The 12,734-nt window shown below is 40.2% G+C and overlaps 1 protein-coding gene across 2 annotated transcripts; it reads right to left on the bottom strand.

Annotated features, from left to right (window-relative positions):
- Positions 1 to 614: 614 nt before the first annotated feature.
- Positions 615 to 10,771, bottom strand: LYRM7 (LYR motif containing 7). Of its 2 annotated transcripts, none has more exons than XM_054186585.1 (5): positions 9,950 to 10,608; positions 9,193 to 9,265; positions 8,473 to 8,543; positions 6,057 to 6,138; positions 615 to 1,206 (listed from the first exon to the last, which is right to left on the bottom strand). In XM_054186585.1, the coding sequence occupies exons 1-5, from the start codon at positions 10,112 to 10,114 to the stop codon at positions 1,130 to 1,132; spliced, it is 468 nt and encodes a 155-aa protein (XP_054042560.1). In that variant the 5' UTR covers positions 10,115 to 10,608; the 3' UTR covers positions 615 to 1,129. The 2 variants fall into 2 exon arrangements, with proteins under 2 accessions (XP_054042560.1, XP_054042561.1); XM_054186586.1 differs by lacking the exon at positions 9,950 to 10,608 and adding an exon at positions 10,617 to 10,771 and having other exon boundaries at positions 623 to 1,206.
- Between the last annotated feature and the right edge of the window lie 1,963 nt (positions 10,772 to 12,734).

Raw genomic sequence — 12,734 nt, 5'->3', positions numbered from 1 at the left:
TCAGTGAAGCCCTGTGAGATCCCACATGGATATGCAATATTGACATCCTGGAGGCCTACTAAAAAAACCAGAATCACTGGGACCTGAAACAGAGCTAAGAGGTGTCACTGGGCTACCTCACTCCTGTGGTGAGGTATTTAGATCTTAGGATGGTGCCTGTTACTGATTTCACACACAGAAGATTCTATGTATCACTGTGGTTGTATCTGGTTCCAATGAAAATGGAAGTGAGCAGATCACTCTGATGAACTCTGCACGAAGCAAATAAGTCTCCTTTAAAAAAACAGAAGTGATAAGGGCTTAGTAAATAAACTCACCATAAATTCACACCAGGCAAGACAGATCACTTACAACTAAGCAACAAGCCTCTTTTCTTTGGAAAGTGCCTCAGTAAGTCACTCTATAAACACAAGATAAAAAGAAAACCTTATATTCATATACCATATGATCTAAACCAACATCCTTAGGGGCTAGGTTGTGGCTGGGTTCTCTTGTTCCACTGTCATCTAAGAACTCCAACCCTGCCATTCCCGCTCGTTCAAAGATGCTGGGGAGAAGCAAAAAAACTACACACACTCTTCCATCTGTAAACCTGAATAATTTATTCAGATAGACCTTACGAATGCTCTCAAACATTACAGTATACTAGTGTACAATTAATGACAGCCTCAGAAATCACATTTTTGGTGCAAAGCATAAATTTAATGCTAAGTGCCACGAGACGGTTTTTCATTACTTCAAAGCAGCATATCATTTACAATAGACTTACGAATTTTACCAGGATTAAGAACTGCATTTAATTTGTGTTTAGTTTTGAAAAACTCTAGGAAATAATCTCTGTCTTACAACTGTCATAATTAAAAACATTCCTGTCTGAAGTAACAGCAGTGTATTTTTAAGGGAACCGTGTGACTTAAGTTTCAGTGGAAATATTAGTATCTTCAACAACAAAAGTGCACGATGGTATCACAGCACACAATTAAATCAGTGACTTGGTTTCAGTGTCTGTTTTCCTGATAACAATAGTTAACTGTTTTTAAAATTTAGGTTTTAAAAATGGTATCCACTATTGGCTATCAGAGATCTCATTACAGGATGTTAACCTTCTGCAGGGAAGGGCATGTTCTCCTCAGGATTCATGCTTTTTTGTTGATTTATCAATGTAAGGAGTGTTGTCTTGTAGCAGATCTTTCCTGGGTATAAGCACTGTAATAGAAAGAAACCCACACCTATAAGAAAATACTATTACACTAAAACACTTATTGAAAATACTATTTAAAATTCTAAAGTTGTTCTTACATTTACAACCAAAAAATCAGGTTACTACAAAAAATCAGGTTACTTAAATAAGAATCTGAACTTCTGGTAAGTGTACAAGCAGAATCATGGTATCTACCCAAGACAAAATTATGTTAAGATTTTTACTTTTTGTTGGTCAGAATATTGCCTTCTCCTTTTTGATTTTAAAAGCACTGAAAATATTTCAATAGCATTAAGAATCCATAAAAACTGGTGTTGCAGTAACTTTTAGCAAGTGAGAAAATGGCAATTTTATCATGCCTGAGTCAGATTATATTTACTTCAACAGTTCCAAAAATTAATACTGAATTTGACTTAGCCCTCTCCCCCAGCATGCTAGAATCTGATCTGTAATATTCATCTTGTCACACCCGTTTTAAAGGCCAACAGGAAAAGAAAGCATCAAATGAAAATTATGGCCACTATATCACCACAGAAGTGCAGTGTCTTTGTCTAATTATACACTGTTTTAACCTCTTCCTGACTCTAAGTTCTTGCCATCTAGCTCTTCAGAAATCAGCTTGTCCTTTCTTCATGAAGGGAAGGAGCTGTGTCATGTCAGATTTGCTCCAGTAGAAAAAATAAAGCACAAACACCTGAAAACATAATGCTGTACTTTGACTAGGTCAGACCACTGCAAAAGGTACAGTAAACATGCAAAACTGTGTGTGTTTGTGTGCATGTGTGTAATAAGTAACATTCTGTCCAAAGTGCACTGATATCCCTTATAAGAAAACTGATTTTCTTGAAGGTATGTTCCTTTTGCATCTGTGTACTGATACTGATGCATTTAATAAGTTTCTAAGAGCTTTAAGTAAAATTTCAATTGCATTACTCTTAGATAAAATACTTGTGAGTACATTTATGACAAAACATGTTGATCTACACACCTAGACATAAACACCAAAGAAAAACAGAATTGGACATAAAGTATTGAAAAACAGAAGTCCAAACAAATAAAGGTTGAAAGAAGAATTTTTAACCTTCCTTTTCGAAACTATGTTTTAAACATACACTGCAAAACCACCAAATCAAAATCATCGTAACATACTGCATGTGTGGTATGTTACTAAAATGTAAGCTCTACTTGTATCAGCTTAATCTGAAATTAAAGTGAAATGAATAGAACCCAGACATTTTTATACATAACTCAGACCAAAACACTTTAAAAAAAAATCATAAAAGTTGTCTAATATGACTAACAAGCTCCTAATTGAAATTGTCTTATTTTTAGTAGGAAAACCTCTGTCTGGTTTCTTTTCTTTCTTTTTTTTAAAGATTTACCAATGAACCCCTAAATGACTATACACTGTTACATCTCAAATTTTTTCTTTTTAAAGAATACCATTTCTCTGTGCACTGCTTTTACCACAGCACAGAATAATTTCATTTGATTAGGGAAAATTTTCCCCTCATCAATATTTGTTCTCATTAAGACAAGCCTTTGGCTTTTCCTTTTCATTTATTAAATAGCTATTTTAGAGATGTAGGATTGAAAAAAAAGCCAAAAAACACAAAAACCCACAAACATGAGGTGTAGCTAAATTGTATATTGTCAGCTATAATTCAAAAAGTTAGAGTCAAGAGATTCTGACAGTAACTGACATAAGGAAGCCAGCTGCAGCAGTAGGTTTCTGAAAACGTTTTACCTAGTTTCTTTTCTCCCTGCTCTTCTTTCATAAAACATAGGGATTGATTGATTTAATATTTTTTTGGGCAGGGGGAGAAGGGGGAAATAGCTTGGGATGAAGCAAAGAAATAATACTAATTAAAATACAGCCAAAATGTTAAGTATTCTACAACACTTTTTTTTTTTTTTCCAAATAGGCCGATGTACTTTCTATTACAGCAAAGTAAACCTTCACCTACAAAGTCTCCAAAACAAGCATGTAGCACCTAAGAAATGTAGCACTATGAAATGTAAACTTTTCAACTGCGGTCTCTTATTTTTATTTGCCAACAAACCGCAACTCAAGCAGCCACCTTAGGCCTGCACTTCCCCTTTTTTTTGCACGTGTTAATAAATCTGTCCCGAGCCTCTCATTTAATACATGATACCATAAACGCAATGAGGGAGCTAACTGTAATTGTATTGGCACTATAAAAGTTACTACAAGAGCATAAAGATTACAGATCAAACAAGTTGATTTTGTTCTGCTAACACTTCCTTAACCGAAGTCGTACTGGAACGGAATACGAGCTTTGAATGTAAATTTCCACTTCACTATATGCTCTTTACATTTTCATTATACCAGTACAAGTAAGAATATCTATCCATTCTATATGGTTTTTTATACTGTCCATTCTTATTCTGTGAACTTCTATTATGATACTCTAGATTTCTTTTCTAAGCATTCCTGATCTTCTAATTGGTGATTCACTACATTATCAAGACTAAATATTTCTCACTTCAATATATATTCCAAACACACACAAAACAGACAGCTCTTAAACTGTGATGGCTGTTTCAAGATTACTGTTTTGTTCTTACTGCAATAAGATCAATTACAGAATGAGAAGCAAAGCTCAGATCTATCCAAAAGAGATACGGGGGGGGTGGGTGGAGGAGGGGGGTGGGGTGTGGAACCATGGGCAAGAGACTGCATAATGACATCCTTTGCATTCATAAGCACGTCAAATCAGGTCAAATGCAATCTGTGTACAGATGCACTCCAGATTTTTTGCTGCGGGACAAAGTCTTCCTGGCCAGTACTAGACTCAGGAAGACCTCCCTCTGTAGAATTAGGTGGGGGCAATTCTATCGCATTTTGTTTACAGTGATTTTAAAGGAGATGGCATTAAAGCTCTGCTACAGTCAAAATGGACTATCATCACTACTCTCCCCTTGTCTTCTGAGTGAAGTCATTTCACTGTAAAAGGGTATTAGACTGGTCAGAGAAGATAAATCCTCTTCATAAATCTTTGCTGACTATTCCCAGTCCCCATTCTGTTCATACAGCAAGACCTGAACAGGCTAAGACAGTTGGGAAGAGCAAAACCTTATGAAATCCAACAAGGGCAAGTGTAGGGTGCTGCACCTGGGGAGGAATAACCCCATGCACCAGTACAGGTTGGGGGCTGACCTGCTGGAGAGCAGCTCTGTGGAAAGAGACCTGGCAGTCCTGGTGGACAACAGGATCACCATGAGCCATCAATGTGCCCTTGTGGCCAAAAAAGCCAATGGCCTCAAGAAGAGTGTGGCAAGCAGATCAAGGGAGGTCATCCTCCCCCTCCACTCTGCCCTGGTGAGGCCACATCTGGAGTACTGTGTCCAGTTCTGGGCTCCCTGGTTCAAGAAGGACAGGGAACTGCTGGAGAGGGTACAGCAAAGGGCTACTAAGGTGATTAGGGAACTGGAACATCTCTCTTATGAAGAAAGACTGAGGGAATTTGGTCTTTCTAGTCTGAAAAAAGAAGACTGAGGGGGGGATCTTGTCAATGCTTATAAATACTTAAAGGGTGGGTGTCAGGAGGATGGGGCCAGCCTTTTTCCAGTGGTGCCCAGTGACAGGACAAGAGGCAATGGCCACAAACTTGAAATTCCATCTAAACTTGAGGAGGAACTTCTTTACCTTGCGTTCTTTACCTTGAGGGTGGCAGTGCACTGGAACAGGCTGCCCAGAGAGGTGGTGGAGTCTCTGTCTCTGGAGACATTCAAAACCCGCCTGGATGCATTCCCCTGCAACCTGCTCTAGGTGACCCTGCCCTGTCAGGGGGGTTGGACTAGATCTCCAGAGATCCCTTCCAACCCCTATCATTCTGTGATTCTGTGAACAAGTTCATGAGAGAGAAACCCACTCAGGATAACTAAAACAGAAACCATCCCTGGCTCAGGAATGGCTGCCAGGTGTAAACAGCTGGAAGATTTGAGAGTTCACTTGCTTTGTTCCTCTTCTACTGTCATCTGCCCGGGATCACTGTGGAAGACTCAACACTGGTCTAGACCTATCTTTGGCCTTGATTATAATGGCTGTTCTAAAGCTAAATGCTTTACCAAGTCTAATACTGAAAAATAGTTACAGCTTTACAGACACCACTAAGGGGAACTGAAAGGAAACAATGTACACAGCTGAAGATTTCTCCTATCCTCTAGCACACAGTTGCATGCTGAATCTACTACTTCTCTTGTGTTTGATTGCAAGATAAAAGAACTTCTAAACCAGGAACCAAGAATTTGATAGGCTTTGCGTCAAGGCCATTATTATTATTATGTCACAAATCTTCCAAGGCATAATCTGAAAACTTAAATTGTCAGAATGAGGTTTTAGAAAAAAACACTCAATACTCAAAGAAAAAGCTATTCTATGGATAGCGTACTACTGCATCTGGTAATTCCTCTCAGGCAGCTTCTCCCTATTTGGTAGAGCAAACACCTACAGATACTGTGGCTACTTTCTTTAGATATACACTGACTTACTAGCCAGTGCATTCGTGCTGACTTGCTACCTAATCGTTGTCACTCCTGATACTTAAGGTACGAAGTTATAACTTCTTTCTCTCAGTAAGGACATTAAATGCAGTTATTACTTCTTTTCCACCAGACCCTCTATTTCAAAATATTTGTTTAGAAACTGTACTTCTGAAACCTCCACCCATCCTAGGTAGTGACAGTAGGCTTAAATTAAGAGCTTGGGCAGAGAAATGAGAGATAGACAGACTTTTGCCCTCTCTATCCCCTTACTTAGTTTTCAAGTTTTATATTTACTTACTGAACTACAACATTTTTAAACATCTTTTTAGCATGCAATTTTACTCACATATTTTGTCGGAATCAGTGTGAACTGCCTGAATAACAGAAGTTCTGAGAATCACTTCAACATCTGAAGCCATTTTCAGAAGCTAGTAAAAGGGAAAAAAACCAAACAAACAACACAACAGAGTAAGTTAAATTATATGTAATCATTCCTGAAGTATTTTCCATACTAGACAGCTATCCAAATAATAAAGCCAGTCAGTTTTATTATTCAGTTAGCTATACACTATCCATACATAACTTCTACTTTGGGGATCCTGGAGTAACTTATAGGTTGATACATAAGTTATCTTGACATACAGCACGAGAGGAAGGAAACCTGCTCAGTGACACACAGCCGTATAAAATCTATACACGCAATTAAAAGTGCAATCAAATAAGGTAGAATGCAACTACGAAAACAAGTAATTAGTTACAATGATCAAAGACATTGGTGAATGCCTCAATGACATTTGACTATCCCTAGTGAAAGGGCAATCTGGTTCTTTTAACATTCCTGCTCTTGAAATAAGGAGACAAAAATAAGGGCAAAACATGACAAAAATTTAGAATACTGAGGTTTCACAGAAAAGCAGTACAGGAACAAGAACAAGGCACTACCTAAAGATTAGTAGAGGCATTAATATTTGGCAAACGGCCTACGATTCCTTCCCTCATTAAGAGGATAAGCAGAAGCACCTTTTCTGGTTTTGCGGAGCGATTAAGAGAAGCCTAATACTTGGTTTGCATGACACCTATATCAGGAACAAATGAAATTGCACAAGTGGGATACTTCGCGAGACTTGCTTACACTAGGAAGTAATGTGTACCAACAGAAGGGGATCTTTGCAAGAGTTAGAGCTCAAGATTTGGCATCTACACTGAATTTCTCCATCCCCCTTTCCCTTTTAAGGGTTTGGATGAGGTATCCTCCAGTTCCCCCAACTGAAAGCCCATTAGCAGCTAGGCTGCATGCTCCTGAAGCACACCTTCCACTTCAGATTCATCTTAAAGGAATTCTGCCATTACCACTACCATCTGCCACAAAACAAGCCAAATTACAGCACATGGAGATAACCAAGGTAACTTCAGAAGCACACTCCTGGTCTGAACTAAAATGCTGCAGTAGATTCAGCTGCCACATCTCATATTCTAATACTGCAGATAGTTACTCCGACCTCCTTAGTCTCTCCATAACTAAGTATTCGATGTCACATTAGAAGACATTGCAGCCTTCTATTCTGGCCAAGTAATGCACATGTGGTTGGTCAATATTAATTTTTTTAGCTGCTCTCCGAAGCAGAGCACTAACACCCTTATGTTTATGCAATCAAGGGCCCAAATTCTCACAAGTCCTGTGAGAATTTGAGTCCTGAACAAGTAATTTGATTCAGTTTCTCTGCATCTGAGTCTATTCAGTATATATATATGTGTATATATAATGACAGCTTCTATGATGTTCTAGGATTCTGTCGTTGTGATGAAAGTCTAGAATTTCTTCCACTGCCACATTTAATCAAGATCTCAATTAACCCCTGTCTTTTGTAGGTTGCCATTCCCAAAAAATACAGATTTAAAAATTACAACAAATATTTTTCCTGTACATCTATAACAAAAAGAACATAAAATTTAACAGATCAGACACTGGGAACACAAACACAGGGGCCTGATAACAAGGTAGAAATGCTAGTAAGTCCTAACTAAATGCTCAGAACTATTTACATTACTGTCCAGTGGCTGGTATGATGCAGAGGTTTAGATTTACTTCTGCAAAGGACACACAGAGGGACTTTCTTTCAACTAGGGCCCAATGACAGTGTAAATACAGTCTGTTAAAAGGCTGAATGACAAGGACTAAATTACTCATTCTGTATGGAAGTTACGAACTAAAAATAGCTAAAATATAAAATTTTCATTTCAGGCCTCAGTAAGTTTTGGAAAAATGACTCAATAAGAAGTGTTAAGACAACAACTGAGCAAAGGTTACTTATATAGTGAGTTCGCAGAATGGTCTATTCCTTCAACTGCCAGATTATCTAATTTCTCTGTATCTTTCTGTGCTTGTGTATACAACAAAGACCAGGTAAACTTAAATGACTACAGCTTAGATGGACGTTAAGAGCAAAGTATACAAAACACATGCAAGAAAATAGCAAAATAGAACATTTTTTTCCATAATTTTATTATACGCTTCAAAGTAAGCATGTTCAACTACCAGAAGACACTTTCTCCTTATGTATTTTTTATGTGCAAAATTATTTAACATACTATTAATACCAATGCAAGTATCAATAAGATCCATGTAAAAGCCTTTCAAACTCACCCGGTTCTCACAATGTCCCAGTAAGTACTAACATGGGTTTAGAGATCTTTCAAGTAAAAAGCTCCTTTATAAGTATTCTTACGCAAAGTGGAAAAAAAACAATGAAAACAAGAAGTACCTCATTTATCTTCTCTTCAGATGTCTCATCCTGGTTATTTTTGAATTCTTCATTTATCTTTTGTCTTGCAGCTAAATAAAGCAAATAAATATACTAAAGTGTGAACAAAAAAATGTATCTTGTCTTTGTCACTGCTTCACAGCTCAGAATCCCAAGTCCTTTATAGCACCTTCCTTGTGTGCTCTGCCTGAAGTATTTTAATATAAGATTTCCATGGAATTCAGGTGATGTCATATTTTAAGTTGACTCATATAGGAATAAAATATGATTGCCTATCTAGCATTCTGAGCTTTACCTAACATACAGAAGCCACTAGTAAAAGCTGGTTCACTAAAAAAAGCAGCACTTACTTACCTCCTGAGGAGCAACTGTACCTAAAGAGAATCAACCCAAATCCTCAGTACAGTTAAATATGCTTTGGCTGGACCAACAAGAGAAAGAAAAAAAAAAAAAAGAAAAAAAAGGAGCACGGAAGATCAACAAGGTTCCAAAAGAAATGTTTTCCTTATGAAATACAGTTTGAGTCTAACAACCAGTTTTTGTTTCAGATTAAAGGATGCCTGGTTATAGACATACAAGTTTCCACAATGATTACTTGTAAAATGTGGAAGGGAATAATTTAAAAGATTATGTTAAGAATTCTCTTTCTATGTATATGGAGAGGAAAGTTCCACATAAAGATAGGTAAGCATCCACCACACAAAAAAAAAAAAATCTCACCTTCAAGGGCTCTGGTATCGTTTTTAAAAACTTCTTGCCGGGTTCTGTGTAATAATTTAAAAAGCTTCAAAACCTGTCAATACAACATTGATAGAATTAGCTTGTTTGATAGCAGGATGCTTAATTACAATGAACATGTTGCAATTAGGAATGTTCTGGTTGATTTTTCACATTCGTTCCATTTAGTACAGAATTTGGTATGGAATCAGTATTTAAGATGCTCTACCTCAATTCCTGATCAAGTAACTTGCAGACAAAGCTGATCAAAATCCTAGACAGTTCTAGATGTTTCAAATTAACCTAAGATGATAGAGAGTACTATCAATACACTCCAAAATAATAATGTGGCATGATGGGAATATAATCCTGAAAGTACATTGGCTCAAACATATTTATTGTGAGAATATCAAATAAAGCCAACACAATCAGAATAACTCTAAAAGTCAAATTATCAGAAGGGCTATCAAGGGTACATCACTGGATATTGTCTGATTACAAAAAAAAGATAGAAATATAAATGGCTGAAGTATTGTCATACTTACAAGCCAATATGAAAAAAGTGAATTTCAAAAGGATCTCAAACTGCTTATTAACTAATTCAACAATTATCTTTCATGCCTATATAACACCTGGGCAGAATCTTCTACAGTTGATGTGGCAAAACAAACACAAAGCGAAGTCCTCCCCTAAATATAACTGCCAGATCCGCAAACAAAAACTTCAGTAAAAGCAAATACTCAAAAAAAATAGGATTTACGATGTAGAAATGACATCTCTCAGCACGTTCATAAAGCAAAACTCCTGAGAACCACAGCTCACAGTCACATGGTTTCGGTTGTTTTGTGTCCTTCTTGCCCTGAAGGCCTCTGCCTGTTGATACTCTATCGTCCCGTGACATACAAGGAAAAACTCCCCTAAACATATGTGTGTCTTGTTACTATTTACAGCCTAAGGTCGCAAATTTGAGAGTGAGCACAATGCGCAGGAGACAGAAACTCCAGATGGGGCATGGCGGCAACGGCCCGCTGGCGGCAGCCTTCCCCCGGACGCCTGGGCCACTCTAGAGAGCACGGGTGAGTGCCAGCCTCGCACAGTGCGCAGGCCAAACAGGGAAGAGCAGGGTCGGTCCTGAGGCCGCTGTAAGGCGGCGACGGAGGGATGCGGAGCTCCGGCAGCCTCCACCACCGCCGCCTCACACGGGCGGGGCCTCCCCGTCCCTTCCCCACCGGCGCCGGCTGGAGGCGATCTCCGAGCCCCGGGGAGGCCGGAACGCCACCGCCGCCAGCCTCAGGAGACGCGGACAGTATGGGGCCTCGCCGAGACAGGCCGAGCACCCTCTCCTGAGTGCGGGGATGGGAAGGTGGCTGCGGCCGCTGGCGGCCTCTCCCCGCCGCACCCCGGCCGCGCATGCGCACCACCCTCACCTGCCCGCGGCTCGCCATGGCGACGGCCGTCCTTTTCCGGTCTGGGGGAGCGGGGAAGTGGCGGAGGCGGAAGTGACGCTACAGACGTTCTGCGGCCTGCCCCCCGGCGATGTGGCCCGGTCGAACACCACTCCCCGCCACCGCCGTTCCGGGCAGCCTTTTCTCCACCCGCCCCCGGCCAGCCCGGCGCCGCCCGCCGCCTCCCGGCGGGCCCTCCCCGCCTGGGGCCGGTGTCCAATCCTGACGCGGCCGAAAGGGCGACGCGGTCGGCGGGTGTACGGGGATCGCGACCGTGGGTCCGCAGGGCTCTGTAATACACGCGGACATAGAGGCTTCATCCTCGAAATTTCTCTACTTTATTGCAGATTGCTACAAAGTAATCATCACTAGCAAGTGTACTACCACAAAAATCACCCCTAGCAACCGTAGCTATGGTTAAGAAAGAATTAGAATATATATAGAATACGTATAGAATATATACCTATCCCAAACTATTACAAATTACTAGCAGCGATCAGCAAACAGTCGTATGGCAACAATCAACACTACAGCAACAGCCAGTAACAGCAACAACCCAGTTGGTATTTACTACTGCAGGTTACTACGAACTTACCATTAGTGAAGCAACTTATCAACAATAAAACAGCAGACAGATTATCACAGATTACTTGTATGGATATACGATACCAGTATCAAGTGAGTCAGATTTCAGAAGGGGCCAAACCATCCCAGAGTGGAGCACACTTCACCCAAAGGTTTGTCAAGCATTGGAACAGGCTGCCCAGGGAAGTGGTGGAATCACCATCCCTGGAGGTATTTAAAAGACGGGTAGACGTGGTGCTGAGAGACATGATTTAGTGGTGGTTTTAGCAGTGGCAGGTTAATGGTTGGACTTGATGACCTTAAAGGTTCCTTCCAACCTAGACAATTCTATGATTCTATGACACACCAATCCCAGAGAGGGACCTGGCCATCCCAGAGGTGGGAGGACAGGCTGAGCCAACCCCAGTGGCCGTCCCCAGGGGGCCATGAAGTAACAGAGTCACACTGCAAAAATCTGTGGCATGGAGTCTGGGGCCAGCCGGGCATCCCCAGTGGGAGTCCAACATCACCTAGAAAATTTCTGCAGAGAACTGAGCCTGTTTAGGAAGGGACAAGTACCTGCAGCACGGGATGTTTTCAGAGAGAGGGGCTCCATTTTGGAAAAAACTGCAGTCATTTTTATATCATAGGGACATAAGAGGGCGTAGGACACCACCACTGTCAGCAGCCAAGGGGTGCTGTTAATTTCTGTTTTCTGCCTGGAACAGCTGATAGATGATAATGATGATGTTTGCTCTTCTTACAGATCAATTTTTATTTTGCCGGGCTGTTCACCTGTTCTTGCAGTTAGAATACCCAGTCACAGTTATGAATTCTTACTTTTTTCAGGGTGTTTTCCCCTTTCCCTTTTTCACCTTTTCAGACAAAAAGTTGCTGTTACAGTTCTTTGCTTCTGTGCTTATCGATGGTATCTCAGGATGTCTCCCGTTTCTAGGTACCCAGCTGCACTTAAAAAAGTCCAGCTGCACTTTTCTGGTTCCCAGCCCCCACAGCTCCCAGGCTGGCAGGCATTTTCTCTGCTGGTGTTTTTCAACAGACATTTTTTTCTGTTCCATCATTTTCCCTTTCCAGGCAGGTCACCTTTTTGTCTGCTCACACCCAGCTCCCCACAGCCCTGCCTTCCCTTACCCACAGCCTGATTGACCATCCCAGCCGCAGCCCGGCCATCACAGGGCTCTGACTGTACTTTAAAATTCAATTGCCATTCCCTAGAAAACAAAAAAACCCCAAGCTTATACTTCAATAACACATCATCTATCATTAGCTACAGGCAGCATAAGGACTTTAAATGTAAAAAGCTTTACTATTTTGCTAGACCTCTCGCTTCAATATATAGTCTATTTCATCATTTAATTGCAATGACATTCAAAGCTGATTGAAGTGTAGGAACACTAAATATTTTTAATATTTCAAATTTCCTAAATGCACTTACTTTGTACTATGTACTTCATAAAGAAACTTGATCCATTAGTACAAGAAATGATCCTTATTCATAGATCTATTTGCTTGAATAAT

Source organism: Rissa tridactyla, chromosome Z (genome assembly GCF_028500815.1).
Source record: "Rissa tridactyla isolate bRisTri1 chromosome Z, bRisTri1.patW.cur.20221130, whole genome shotgun sequence".
Classification (NCBI taxonomy): domain Eukaryota; kingdom Metazoa; phylum Chordata; class Aves; order Charadriiformes; family Laridae; genus Rissa; species Rissa tridactyla.
Note: the sequence above shows the minus strand (reverse complement) of the source record. Positions and strands in the feature narration are given on the sequence as shown.

Coding starts and splice junctions, on each gene's coding strand:
- LYRM7 (XM_054186585.1), bottom strand. CDS start 10,114: ATGTTTAGGGGAGTTTTTCCTTGTATGTCACGGGACGATAGAGTATCA. Junction 9,266..9,949: donor AGAGATGTCATTTCTACATC/GTAAATCCTATT, acceptor TTGTATTGACAG/GTTTTGAAGCTTTTTAAATT. Junction 6,139..8,472: donor CTGAAGAGAAGATAAATGAG/GTACTTCTTGTT, acceptor CCCTTTTACTAG/CTTCTGAAAATGGCTTCAGA.